The sequence below is a fragment of the Ictidomys tridecemlineatus genome, chromosome 2 (genome assembly GCF_052094955.1).
Source record: "Ictidomys tridecemlineatus isolate mIctTri1 chromosome 2, mIctTri1.hap1, whole genome shotgun sequence".
Lineage (NCBI taxonomy): Eukaryota > Metazoa > Chordata > Mammalia > Rodentia > Sciuridae > Ictidomys > Ictidomys tridecemlineatus.
Window position 1 is genome coordinate 181,791,784 of NC_135478.1, and position 12,823 is coordinate 181,804,606.

The 12,823-nt window shown below is 34.7% G+C and overlaps 1 protein-coding gene across 1 annotated transcript in view; it reads left to right on the forward strand.

Annotated features, from left to right (window-relative positions):
- The first annotated feature begins 347 nt into the window (after positions 1-347).
- Positions 348-12,823, forward strand: part of Pot1 (protection of telomeres 1) — a 102,721-nt gene continuing 90,245 nt past the window's right edge. Inside the window, exons 1-3 of the mRNA XM_078040292.1 lie at positions 348-478; positions 1,197-1,381; positions 9,560-9,632. Coding sequence (XP_077896418.1) covers positions 1,259-1,381; positions 9,560-9,632 — 196 coding nt within the window. The 5' untranslated portion in view covers positions 348-478; positions 1,197-1,258. The remainder of the gene's footprint in view (positions 479-1,196; positions 1,382-9,559; positions 9,633-12,823) is intronic.

The window sequence follows — 12,823 nt, forward strand, 5'->3', positions numbered from 1 at the left end:
TAAAAGTTCAGCTCCCATGAGCTTATGATTCACCAAATGAAACGTCCACTCTTGCCCTGGTTTGGATGGCTTCTTATTGGCTACAGAATTTAGGAATCATGCAGCCCACAGGATCCGCTGCTCACCAGCTTTCTCGGGCGGAGAAGGCGGGAAATTGACAAGGTGGAGCAAGGAGGAGCGGCGAGAATTTGGGTGGGTGTGAACAAACTGGGCGGGGCTTGTAGGCCCTCCCCCGCCCCTTTCCTTTACATATTTCAGAAAACCTCTAGGGCGCCTTAGGCCTGGGAACGCGCGCAGCTTGTCCTCCACCAGTGCTGGTTAGCCCCCTAGTGACCCCGTACGCATGCGCGAAGGCGGAGACGCCGGCGTGCGCGTGACGTCACTGACGCGCCGGTCTCTAAACTCTTCCTAGTTTTCTTTCTAGCTTGTGAGTGAGTGACTTTTTAAGTGGTTTTGGAGTTTGCTGCGTCTGTGAGAGGTAAGTTGAACCTTGGATCAGCGTTCTTTAGAGATTGATTTCGTTTAGATCCACATTGATGTAGTAATTTCGCGGAAACTCTCCATATGTGTGTTTATGGTGAACCTGCTGTGCGCTGCATCTTGGCTGGTGTTTTGGGAGAAACCAGCGTTCAAGTCCTTGATCTAACAGAAATGAAGTGGCTTGGACAAGGTTGGCGCGTACATGTTAAAGTTAAGTATCCATATTAGTCAGTGTTTCAGGTCAACATTTGAGAAGTAGGATTTAACTGCCAGTCCGCAAGTTAACAACAGTTTATCTTTTCTTTGGATTATATAGGGGATGGAGGTGGAGCAACAATAGATGCTTTGTTGCAGTTTGCCTACACAATATTACAATTGTCAGGAGTATTGAAAAACAAAACCCAAACTTTCAGCACCTCCTCCCCAATTGCTTTTACATTGGTGAAGTTTGTTAGTGAACTTCTGACACTTCTTAAAGCTAGCTTTTAGAGGTATTTTAAATGCAAACGCTAAATGGAATAAAGAAATTGTCTCCATTCCTTAGAATGTTCTATATTGGTAATTATAATATGGTTATAAAGTAATCCATCATTCTGCCACTCTTTCAACCCCAACAGCGATAAGTATCTTATTAAAAAAAATGAAAAGCCAAACAAGTCAAAGAGACTTCTTTTTTGAGTATGTTTTGGATAAAACACTGGTCTTTGTGTCTTTAGCAGTAAGCTGTCAACTTCCCTAGATGAATTTGCTTTGGATTTCATTGTGAAGCAGAATTGATATGCCACTTGAATTAATAAAGGAAGTCAGTGGGGTGCCTGAAGTTCAGCAGCTGAGTAAATTACACAAGGTAGATTTCAGATCTCTGCAGCCAGGTTGTGATTATAGCAAGAAATATATTCAGGTAAGACGTTTCTTAACTCACAATGCTTTTTCTTTCTAAAGGGAATGAGAATTTTATGTTCATTTTCTTTATGAGAACTGTCTTAAGAATGGCTTTTATCTTTGTCTAAACAGTTGAGACTGAATAGTTCAACAAGTTCTGCATAATTATCCATAGCAAACATTTAGAATTTTGTAATATATTGGAGTGGGTTTCTGAGATACAAAGATGAATAAATATTGTGGGGAACTAAAGGTGATTGTATTTTTGAGGGGTTTGATAGGATTGCTCAATCTCTAATTCTTATTACTAAGTGTGGTAGTCATATGATGTGAACATGAGAGAGTTTTTGGTTTACATACGTTAGCAGGAAAGTTGAACTGGAATTTACAGGATGATAGATTCTCTCTCTTTTTTTTTTCTTTTGGGGAAAAGTTAAAGAATTTGGATGTTACCATAAAAGTATGAAGGCTCTCAGCAGGTGTTAAGCAGGAAAAATACATGATTCACTTTGCATTCAAATTATTCTACTTCCTGTGTGAAAATATATTGTATTTAAAAAAATCAGAGGAAGGATATTTAGTAAGTGTCAGTTACAGTAATCTAGGTGATATTTGATAGTAATCTGAGTGTTAGTGGGGATAATGGTAAGGAGATAAATGTGGAAAAAACAGCAATAAAATAATAACAAAAGTTAATATTTATTGAGCTCCTTTTGTAGGTGTGTTGTGTATATTAATTCATTTAATCATCACTAAGACCAATGATATAGGCATAGGCACTATTAATCCTCATCTGTGTAGATGAAGATACTATATAATTAGTTTTACTGACTAGAGCAAGCTTCAAAGACTCTTACACCTGCATAAGCCCTTCTACCATGCTGTCAGAGGCCTTAGAAATTATTTTACACATTGATATAGATTTTTTAAATTTGCCAAAATAAGTTATATTTTCTCAGATGTTTAAGGCTACAATTTCTTTTCATCTCCTCCATCATATTTTTTCTTATACTAAATGTCATTGGAACAACTAAGATTTTTTTTTCTTTTTTGACTCTAGCTATGGAGAAGTTGTCTTATAAAATATATTTAGTTTGGGTTTCAGGAGATGTATTTATGTGGTGTGTAGTCACTTTCATGGATAGTCTCTGATATTGCAGGCCGGGAGTGAACCTGTTGTAGGGACAAACGAGGCAAGGCACCAAAGATAGCAGGAAACAGTTTTATTTGGCTGCAGCCAGGTTCAGAGGGCACAGCTTTTGCTATATTCAATTAATCCCCTGAACCCTGAGTTCAGGGAGTTTCAGAATTTTATACCCAGCATGTAAGGGGAGGGGCTCAGAAGCTCACAATCTGCAGAAGTTCACTTAAAAGCAGCTTTTTCTTTCACTGTTCTGGTCAAGTTAACTCTTCAAGGACAACACCTGAGAAGGGGAGAGCTTCTTTTCCCCTTTCTTGTCTCCCCCTGCCAGCTGTTACCATGGCCCATTTGTAACTTATCTTAAAAATGTAGACATCTCTGTGAAACCCCAGCTCAAGGCCAGAGGCCTTGTTTGCATATTTCTTCAAAGTACTATACTGGATACCTTTGTGAAAAACTAGTAAGGGGGTGTCCGGCACCTGGAGTGCTGGTATCTTCTCGGCCAGTGGCCAAGTAAACAGGGCGACACGAAAATAGGAAGTTTATCTACCTTGAACTCTTTCTCAGACATTCTTTTGCTGACAGTCCTAAAATCAGCCATGGTGGATAAAAGGGGTGCCACTTCAAACACAGGGTCTTGCATATGCCAGGCAAGTACTTTACCTCTGAGCTCCATCCACAGCCTTTTTGAAATTTTATTTTGGGACAGTGTCTCACCAAATTACCCAAGCTGGCCTACAACTTTCAATCCTCCTGCTTCAGCCTCCCTCTGTGTGCCACCACACCTGAGGATAGACCCCTTACCTTTTTGCAAGGCTGTCCAGTGAGCCAGAGTATTATGGGAAATCACTCTTAACAACTTGCTGGTACTAAGAAAAAAAAAAAGGAAGAAAAAGAAGAAGTAAGGTAATAGACCTGAAATTGTATAAGGCTGTGAATATGTTCTGTCCCACTGAACCATGATACTTATGTACAGTTAGTGAAGGAAAAAATAAATACTTAATCACGTAGATCCTGAGGCTAGTCTGAGGAGAGATGTTATGAATCTTACAATTTACGTATGAATGAAACTTAATAGGAGTTTTCTCAAACTTGATAAGAGTTTTCTGTTCTTTAAATAGTCTATACTCTGTAGAAACCATATTTTAAAATTAACATGAAAAAATTATCAGAGTATATAACAAAAAACAAAAAGTAAAGATATGTCACACAGTGTTAATTATAAATTAGGTTATTTTCCTGGAATTTTAAAATATTTGTATCACTTTTCTGCTTTATAGCTTATAATTTATTGTTCCTTTTTGTTTTAAATGAATTTTTATGTGATGAAATGGATTGAGGAAAGATGGTAGTTAAAGAGGATATCAGATTGAAGGAAGCACGGGGATGTATCTGAACATGTTGTTGATTTGTAATTATATTCTGCAAGATTATCAGATTTTTGAAAACTTTATTAAGATTACTTTGTGGGCCTGCATATGGTCTCTAGAAAAATCTATTCCTTGTTGTCAAGTGTAGTGTTCTATGAATATCAGTTGTATAAAATTATGTGGTGGGTGTATTTGAGTCTTTCATACTCAAAGTGGCTTAATTTCTGCTTGTTCTGTAAATTACTGGGAGATGGTTGTTAAATTCAACTATGATTATGGATTTGTCTGATTAGTTATGTGCGTATTCATATATTTTAAAACTTATTAAGTGCATAAATATTTAGCATTGTTGTGTCTTCATGATGGTTTGATCCTTTTATCATTATGAGATGTCCCTGTTTGATCTTTGTTTGCTCATTTTCTTTGATCTGTTTTTTTCTGATGGTGACAAAGTCTTGCTAGCATTTTTATTTTTATGTTTTATATTTTATTTTTGTAGTACTGAGGATTGAACCCAAGAGAATTTTACTTCTGAGCTACATCTTTAGGGTTGTTTTTTTACTATATTATTATTATTTTACTATGAGACAGTGTTTAGATATGTTGCCCAGGTTGCCCTGAACTAGTGATCCTCATGCCTCAGCTTCCCAAATCACTGGTATTACAGGCATGTACCACCACACCTGGGCCAAGCCTTGCCAATGTTTTTATCTTTACTTTTTGGATGCTATGTATTTTTTTTTTGTTTTCAGTTTTAATATTTTAACTAGATTATATTTATATTTTTTTAATCCAGTATGACAATCTCACCATCTTATTGTGCTTTCCTCCTAGATTGGCCTGCTGTACTTTAATAGATTCAGCTGGCGAGGAGATAGAGCATCTAGATGGATTTACATAGTAGGTTATTACTTAGGTCACAGCAGGTGACACAACTTCACATTTTCATTGGTTCCCCTTCCCATTCCAAGTCCCATGGTGCATATTTGTATAGTTCACACAGAGGTTCCTTCATATCTCAGGAACACTGAGTTCTGAATACTCCCAAGTCATAACAAAATATCCCAGATTGTGGATTTAAATATTTATTTTCTCATAATTTCTGTAGGCTAAAAGGTCAAGATGAAAGTGTCCAATTCCCAGAGAAGCTTAGGAAACCCTTGAATTTTAACAGGGTGTTTTAGTTTGTTAGGGCTATCATAACCAAAAACTACAGACTGGGGTGCTTAGACATTTATCTTTTCATAATTTCTATAGGAGAGAAGATCAAGATTAAGGTGTCTGCAGGTTTGGTTTCTTCTCATGCTTCTTTCCTTTGCTTTAGGTGTTTATCTTCTTACTGTATCTTTTTTCTTCTATGCATGTGTGAGCTCCTGGTGTCTCTTTGTGTATCCTATTCTCTTACATGGTCATTGATCACATCGGATCAGGGACCACCCTAATGGCTTCTTTTTAACTTAATTACCTCCTTAAAAATCTCTAAATATAGTTACATTGTGGAGTACTGAGGGTTAGTGCTTAGACAGATAAATTTTAGGATAACATGATTCAGTCCACAACATGGGGTATTACATTTTTATGTCTGTCTTCATTTTTATTCTGAAAGCAAACAGATTTCTAGAGTAGAGAGAGATTAATATTATTCTTGTACACCCTGTACCTCAGCGTATCTCAGCAATAACATTGCGCCTATTCAGGGTGATGTAATGAGCACCTGATGTCTTCCTACATATGTAAAGGGGATTTCTTGTATTGTAAGAAAGGATCCCATAGATCTTATATAGAGTTTATGTAAGACACCTATTCAACTTCACTCTTCTGTGGTAGAGAAATAGCATCTTCTTAATGTAAATATATCATTTGGAAGGAATATAAAGGAGTGGCCCTGGGTTTTATCTCCTGTTAAATGATGAACACATAACTTGGATGCAAGTCGCTCTAAAGTCTCTTACTGGTCAGTTATCCTTTAACTTCCAAGCTTTTGTTCTTTAACTCAGGTCCCATTTATGTTTGCTCACTTCAGCTAAGGCAGTGTGAGATTTGCTACCACCCTCCTTATGGAGTAACTCCCATTGTAGGTAAAGCTGTCAAGATAATATATAACTAAGGGCTATTGTATCAACCAAAGGAATTATATTAAATACTTAAATGTTTATAGACTACTCCTGGGTGCACATCACACTGTTTGTGTGGTTTTCTGTCTTTCACACAAGAAACACAATCTCAAGGGCACATTTTTCATCTCTGGAAACAAAATTACAATTGTTGGGAGCCCCTCCTAAAAGGACATAGATCAGTGTGAGCTGATAGGGTCCCTTATGAGGTCTGCCACTGGTAAGGCCTCTGGCCCCCGAGTTCAGTCCCAGTAATTCAATTTAGATCTAGTTTCCAGAGACACTGCTTGAGGGCGGTCATTTAAATCTGTCCTGCCTGACCAGTTCATTTGTCCTAAATGTAGAGAACTTTTGGAGCTATTCTCCATTGAAGGTGCAGGAGGTTGGCCATGCCAACCTCATTGTGAGAGCCCTGAGGTGGTGGATGATAATAGGCTCTATAGTTATTTTACTTGCAAATTTCCCAGCAGTTTGTGAAAGTAGCACTAGTTCATTCTCTTTTGGGTTGTGGGAAAGCTCTTTGAGTAGTTCTGCCATAAATCATTAATCTCCCCTTCCTTATACCTCTAGGGTCTTAGTATTTCCATCCCAAGTCTAGCTAGTCCCAAGTGTTCATACCCCTTCCCTGGTTCCAGGGATCTCTCTTCAGGGTGCCAACTTTATTAAACCAGCTTGTCTCATTCCAGTAACTGAAACTCATATTTTTTCTGATCATTCTCTTCTCTCACCCAGACCTTTCTTCTAGTTGGACCACATGTAAGAGGAACAAAGCCATTTGCTTTGATTAATCTCATGTAATCTTATTGTGATTCTCTTGGTTGCTTTGTGTCTAAGACAGTGTTACTTCTTGCCTGTTTGTATGCCTCAAATATATTGTTGAAAGCAATGCACCTTATATAGGACTATGGAAATTGAAGCAGATAGTTTTATTTCTGAAACTGTATGTGGTGCATTAAACTAATCTAGTCAATAAGAGGGCTAAGTTTGTGATTTGTTGTTAGTATGGTTATTTCAGTGTGCTGTGGGCTGCAGATTACTTTGTATGTAGGAAGAAGGCGGAATGGCCAGAGGGTTTTGCTCACTGTCTTTTTCATCTTTAGTTTTAGGTTTTGCCTTGCTCTGTTCCACAGGTAAGGTCTCTCTCTATGCAGTAGTACTTCTCTCCTAGTTGTAGACAATGTTACATTTTACTAGATATGTATTGGTCTTTGATGAGTGGATGCTTTCTGTTCTGATTAAGCCTATCTTGGCAGGCAGTGAAGAGTTCCTGGGTCTTGTGAGTGGATCCTTCTCCATGATCTTGCCATGCCCCTAGATGCAGGTCTGGACCTTGTATGGGTATTACTGTTCCTGACCATCCATTGCAGGAGTAGAAGTTTCTTGTTTCTTTCTTTCTTTTTTTTTTCCCCCTCAGTAACTCCCTTCTATCTACAGTGAGTTTTCACCAAAGTTATTCCAGGTTTATTGCCCTTTTCCTAGCATTATCATGCTTTTCTTTTGAAAAAAAGGTTGATGAGAAAGATTCAAGCAGGGGTTCTCCAGTTCTCGTAGTAATTCCTGTCACCCTTGCCCCACCTTTTGGTGTGAATCTTGTCAGTTCTGTGGAAAGAAACTTATAAGTAGATGTGAATTCCCTTGTTTTTGCAGCTCCCAGGAGCTCTGTTTGTGCTCACTAGCCTTTCTTGGTTTTTAACAGTTCATTAAAAAGGTCAGACGATTTTTTTCTAACAGATAATCTGGCAGCATCTGCCATATAAGCAAGTGATATAACACTTGCCAGATAAGAAAGTGTTGTTTGCCATCTCTCACTGAAAGAGCACTTTCTGTTTAGATTTCCTTAGTTGTTTGACATGTGACGTCAGCTCTTTAATAGGTCAAGAAAAAGTTTTGAAATTTGCAAATTGTTTATTTTTTGTTGTCAGTCTCTAGCTTTCTACCTCCAAAGCAGAACTATTTATCTTTACTTTTGAATCATTATGTATTCTTTTTTTTAAAAAAAATTAGATGTTGATGGACATTTATTTTATTCATTTATTTATATGTGGTGCTGAGGATTGAACCCAGTGCTCACAAATGCTAGGCAAGTGCTCTACCACTGAGCCACAACTCCAGCCCCTTATTATGTATTCTTAATAGCCATGTTCTTATTTATTTAAGAATACGGTTTTCCAAATAAAATTGACTTATAACTAATATTGATTTCTGTTTCATCAATAAACTTTATTTCTTTTTATTGTTGACTGTATAAATGTCTGGAATATTATTAGGGTGGGAGGTGTGTGTTTTAGGATCTTTTTAAAAACTATTCAATAAATAAAATAGATACCTTTATGGAAGTTTTCTAAGAGCCTCGTAATATATTCAAAATATCCTTAACTTTTAAAGCCATACGAAAGTAAGAAACCATTCAGATTTAAGCACTTCATTTTATCTGAGAGACTCTGATTAATAACAGACTGGTTAGTTTCAGAGTAGAACAAAGGCTAACCTGTATTTGTGTCTTAGTATATTGATTTATCCCCACTATTTTTTTTTAGAGAGAGAGAGAGAGAGAGAGAAGAGAGAAGAGAGAAGAGAGAGAGAATTTTAATATTTATTTTTTAAGTTATCGGCGAACACAACATCTTTGTTTGTATGTAGGGTTGAGGATCGAACCTGGGCCGCACGCATGCCAGGCAAGCGTGCTACCGCTTGAGTCAATCCCCAGCCCTCCACTATTTTTTTTATGATATAATTTTGCACTACCAAGTTTTTCTGTTTTAGATTTTCATTCCTTTCTAGAGCAAACCTTATTGTTCAAATTTTATTTTTTTTTTATTTTTTTTAGAGAACAATATGGGTTAAAACCAAGTTGGGTAAAGTTGATATATTTCTTTACCTGTATCTTAACTAATAAGATTGTTTAAAAAATTAGTAACTAAGTATTTTTACCCCCTCAAATTTTTCCTTAGAAAAATTTATTCAGGAGTATTCATTGTCTTAGAAAAATTTTTTGAACCCAATATATTGACTTCTTGAAAGGATCAACCTCAATAAAAATTACAGAGATTCTCTAAAGATTAATTAAGCTTATTTGGGAATAGAATAGCATTGCAGGGAAATTTGTATCCATAGTCAACTATGAATATGTTCTAGGAACTTCAGGCACAAGGAGAAGTTTTTAAACAAAACGTGAGGAAAATTATATATTTTGAGACAATAATCTTCAGCCACAGAGATTAATAACAAGGTCTACACCAGTTTGTACAGACAAATGCTGTGCAGATATCCTCAAAGAAATATTTTTGTATAAGTTTGCAGTAGCATTTGCACAAAGTTTTGGTTCTAGCAGAGTTGTGACTTCACAACTGTCAGAAGTCATACATAGGAACTCTTGTCAGAAACCTCCAGTGGCTTTATTTATTTATTTAACTAGTTAGGGTTGATATAAAGCAGTTCTATTTTGGTTTTGAGATCATTCACAAAAGATAAAATTCTAATGCTTTTTAAAAAATTCTAATTTTTACTAATATCTTGGTATTACATAAAATTCTCTCTTTGTTAACTAATTTTTTTTTTTTTGCCCATTTCAGGGAAAACTTTCACTTATCTCTTCTTTAACTTACGGTGGAAATGGAAGAGCTATTTTGAAGATTGGACTTCAAGGTATGTAGTAAGCAAGCTGACTAAATTTATGTTTAGCTTTTTTCATGTAATCTTTAAATATGTACCTTTGTGTACTACATGCATACATAACCCAAATGATTTTAGCAGGTGATACAGTCACATTAATGCAGAAATCTGTGCAATGAAGTTAGTTTTTCCTTTACTAAACTTTTTCAACATCTCTTTCCTTCTTCCTCTCATTCCTTTACTTAAAATATAATAACCTTTATTTTCATATCTAGACTATTGCAATGATTGATCTCCCTGTTTCTAGTTTTATTAATAATGACCTAAGCATTGTAACTAAACTTTCTTAAAAATTTGCCCTCAACATGTTACTTCTTATATAGGTGCCCTTATGTAGGCAGAAATCTTTCTGGTTAGTAACTCTCAAAGAATCTTAGTAAGCTAGGAAGAGCACCTTGTAGCATTGAAAACTATAAAGTAGAACACATTTAAATTCTGTAATTTGGTTAGAAGAATGATCTGGATCAGTGAATGGGAAACAGACTGAGAACTTCAACATTCTACAACTCTTAAAAACCACTGAAGTATCAGACATTGATAAAGGTTCTGTGGATACAGCAGTGACTTGAAACTCAACCCATGTCTTCATAGAATTTACAGAATAGGAGAGTGAATGAAATGTAGTAAATAATTATAAAAAGTAATATCAGATACAAGTGTGATCTTGAGAAAGAGCAAATTAAATTGGTAGATCGTAAAAATATTCTAAATTTTCTCAGGAAATCTATAATGTCTGCATTTTTCAAGTAACAGATATTGACAGAAAATTGATTTATCAGGAAATGGTATTATTTTTGTTTTTATTTTTTGGTATTTCCAGTGGCTAGAGCTTTGCATGCAGCAGAAACTTGGTAAAATACTTTTAAATGAACTTTAAATATTGAACAAAGCCATAGATGAAGTAAATAGAAAAATTTTGGACTTCATGTATGAGATCAAGTAGAGAAGTTATCCATTCATTGACCAAAAAAAGATGTTCAGATGAGTATTATATAACATGATAGAAGCATTCATAATTTGAATCCATCAAAGTACATTTATTCAAGGCACTGGATTCTTTTTTTAGCACGTATATATAGCATATATGTATAGAAAAATGAACAAATCATGCATAATGATGTTTTTATGAGGAGAATATACATTTGTAATTAGCATCTAGATCCATAAAAGACCATCCTTAATACTGTCTTCCAGTCACTATCTTCCCAAGGAGAATTAATCTCATTATGCCATATATTAATTTGCTTGTTTTTGAAATTTATATAAGTTGAATTTTATGGCAGTATCTCTATTATGTGTGGCTTTTTAATCTGAACATTTTGTTATGAGATTTGACCAATATTGATATTGTAGTTCATTGCTTTTTTATTGTTCTCCAGTATGCTGTTTTCTGAGTGTATTAAGAGTTTATCTGTTCTGTTGATAGGCAGTTGGTTAGTTTTGTGGGTTTTGGCTATACTGTATATACCTGTTCATGTTTTGGTAAATACAAAGTATTTCTCTTGATCATATTTACATAGTAGTGGACTTAGGTCTTTAGTAGGTATTGCCAGATTGTTTCCAAAGGATTTATTCTGTTTTATGTTTCTATCAGTAGGATTTTAGTTTCTACCAGTAGGATATCAGACTTTGAGATTACACATTGTCATCAATACTTTATCTACTTTATTTTATTAATTTATGTTTTTTTCAGTAGGTATAGTCTAATTAAATACCAGTTTATGGTGAAAACACTTGGACAACTAGGAATATAAAGAAATTCTCTTAATCTGATATAAAATATCTTCATTATGCTATTCTTAATGGGGAAATATTTGAACCTTTCCCCTGAGATCAGGAATGTAATAGGGGTGCTCATTTTTACCACTTTTACAAAAGGTCCTTGTCATATAAAAAGACAAAAGAATTAAAATGAATACAGATCAGAAAAGAATTAATAGAATGTCATTACTGACAGATGGCATTACTAAATATGTAAAATTTCTAAAGTTATCAGTGGAAAAATATAATATTTAATTATAAAATTTAATGAGGCTGCTGAATAAAAGATCAGTAAACAAAAATCAGTTTTATCTTTATTTATTAACAACAAGTAAATGGGATTTGATTGCTGTTGCACTGAATCTATAGATTCTTTGGAAATTTCACATGTTAATGATACCCATGTGTCAGATTCATTAACTTTGTAAGGACTCACTATTTAGTTGTTTAATTTTTCTTAATAGTGTGTTATAAATTTTCAGTGGACAGATATTGCACATATTTTAATACATTCCAGAATTTTTTATGCTTTTATTTTTAATAATTGTCCTTTATCAGACTTAAGGAATTCTTTTCAGTTCCTACTTTGTTGAGAGTTTTATCATGATTGGATGTTGGATTTTGCTAAATGCATTGTCTGCCTCTGTTAATGATCATAGTTTCTTCTATTTTTAGTTTGTTAATTTCTATTTTACTTTGATTGATTTTGCCACATTAAATCAGTCTTGTATTCTTGGTTTAAATCCTTTTTAGTTTTGATGTATTATCTTTTTTATGTATTATTGGGTTTGATTTGCAAATATGTTAAATGTTTTTGCATCTATATATTTGTGAAAGATTTTGATCTAAAACATTCTTTTCTTATAATAATTTTGACTGGTTTTAGTGTCACAGTAACACTGTTCTCATGACATAGTGTTGCCTCCTCTTTGTTGGGAGAGTTTGGAGAATTGTTAATTCTTCCTTAATGTTTATACATTTCACTAGTAAAGCCAGCCAACTACCTTATTTTAATGGAAAATCTTTTAATACTTAATTTAGTGTCTTTTAATTTATATAAGGCTGTTCAGTTGTCCCTTTGTCTTGAGGAAGCTTTGGTAGTTTGTGTTTGTAAAGGAAGTTATTCTATTCATCTCAGTTGGCATGAAGTTGTTCATTTCTTGAATACTCCTTTAATGTTGATAGATTTGTAGTGATATCTCATTACTAATTTTTGGTTTGGTAACTTGAGGTTACTCTCTGTGTTCTTTTCCTGTTTGTTTTTTGGCTAGAGGTCTGTTTAATTGACCTTTACAAATAATTGGCTTTGTTTTATTGGTTTTCTGTATTTTCCAGTTCTTTGTAGCACCTTCTTCTATATTTATTGACTATTAACCCCATTCAGTATATTATCAATTTTCAGT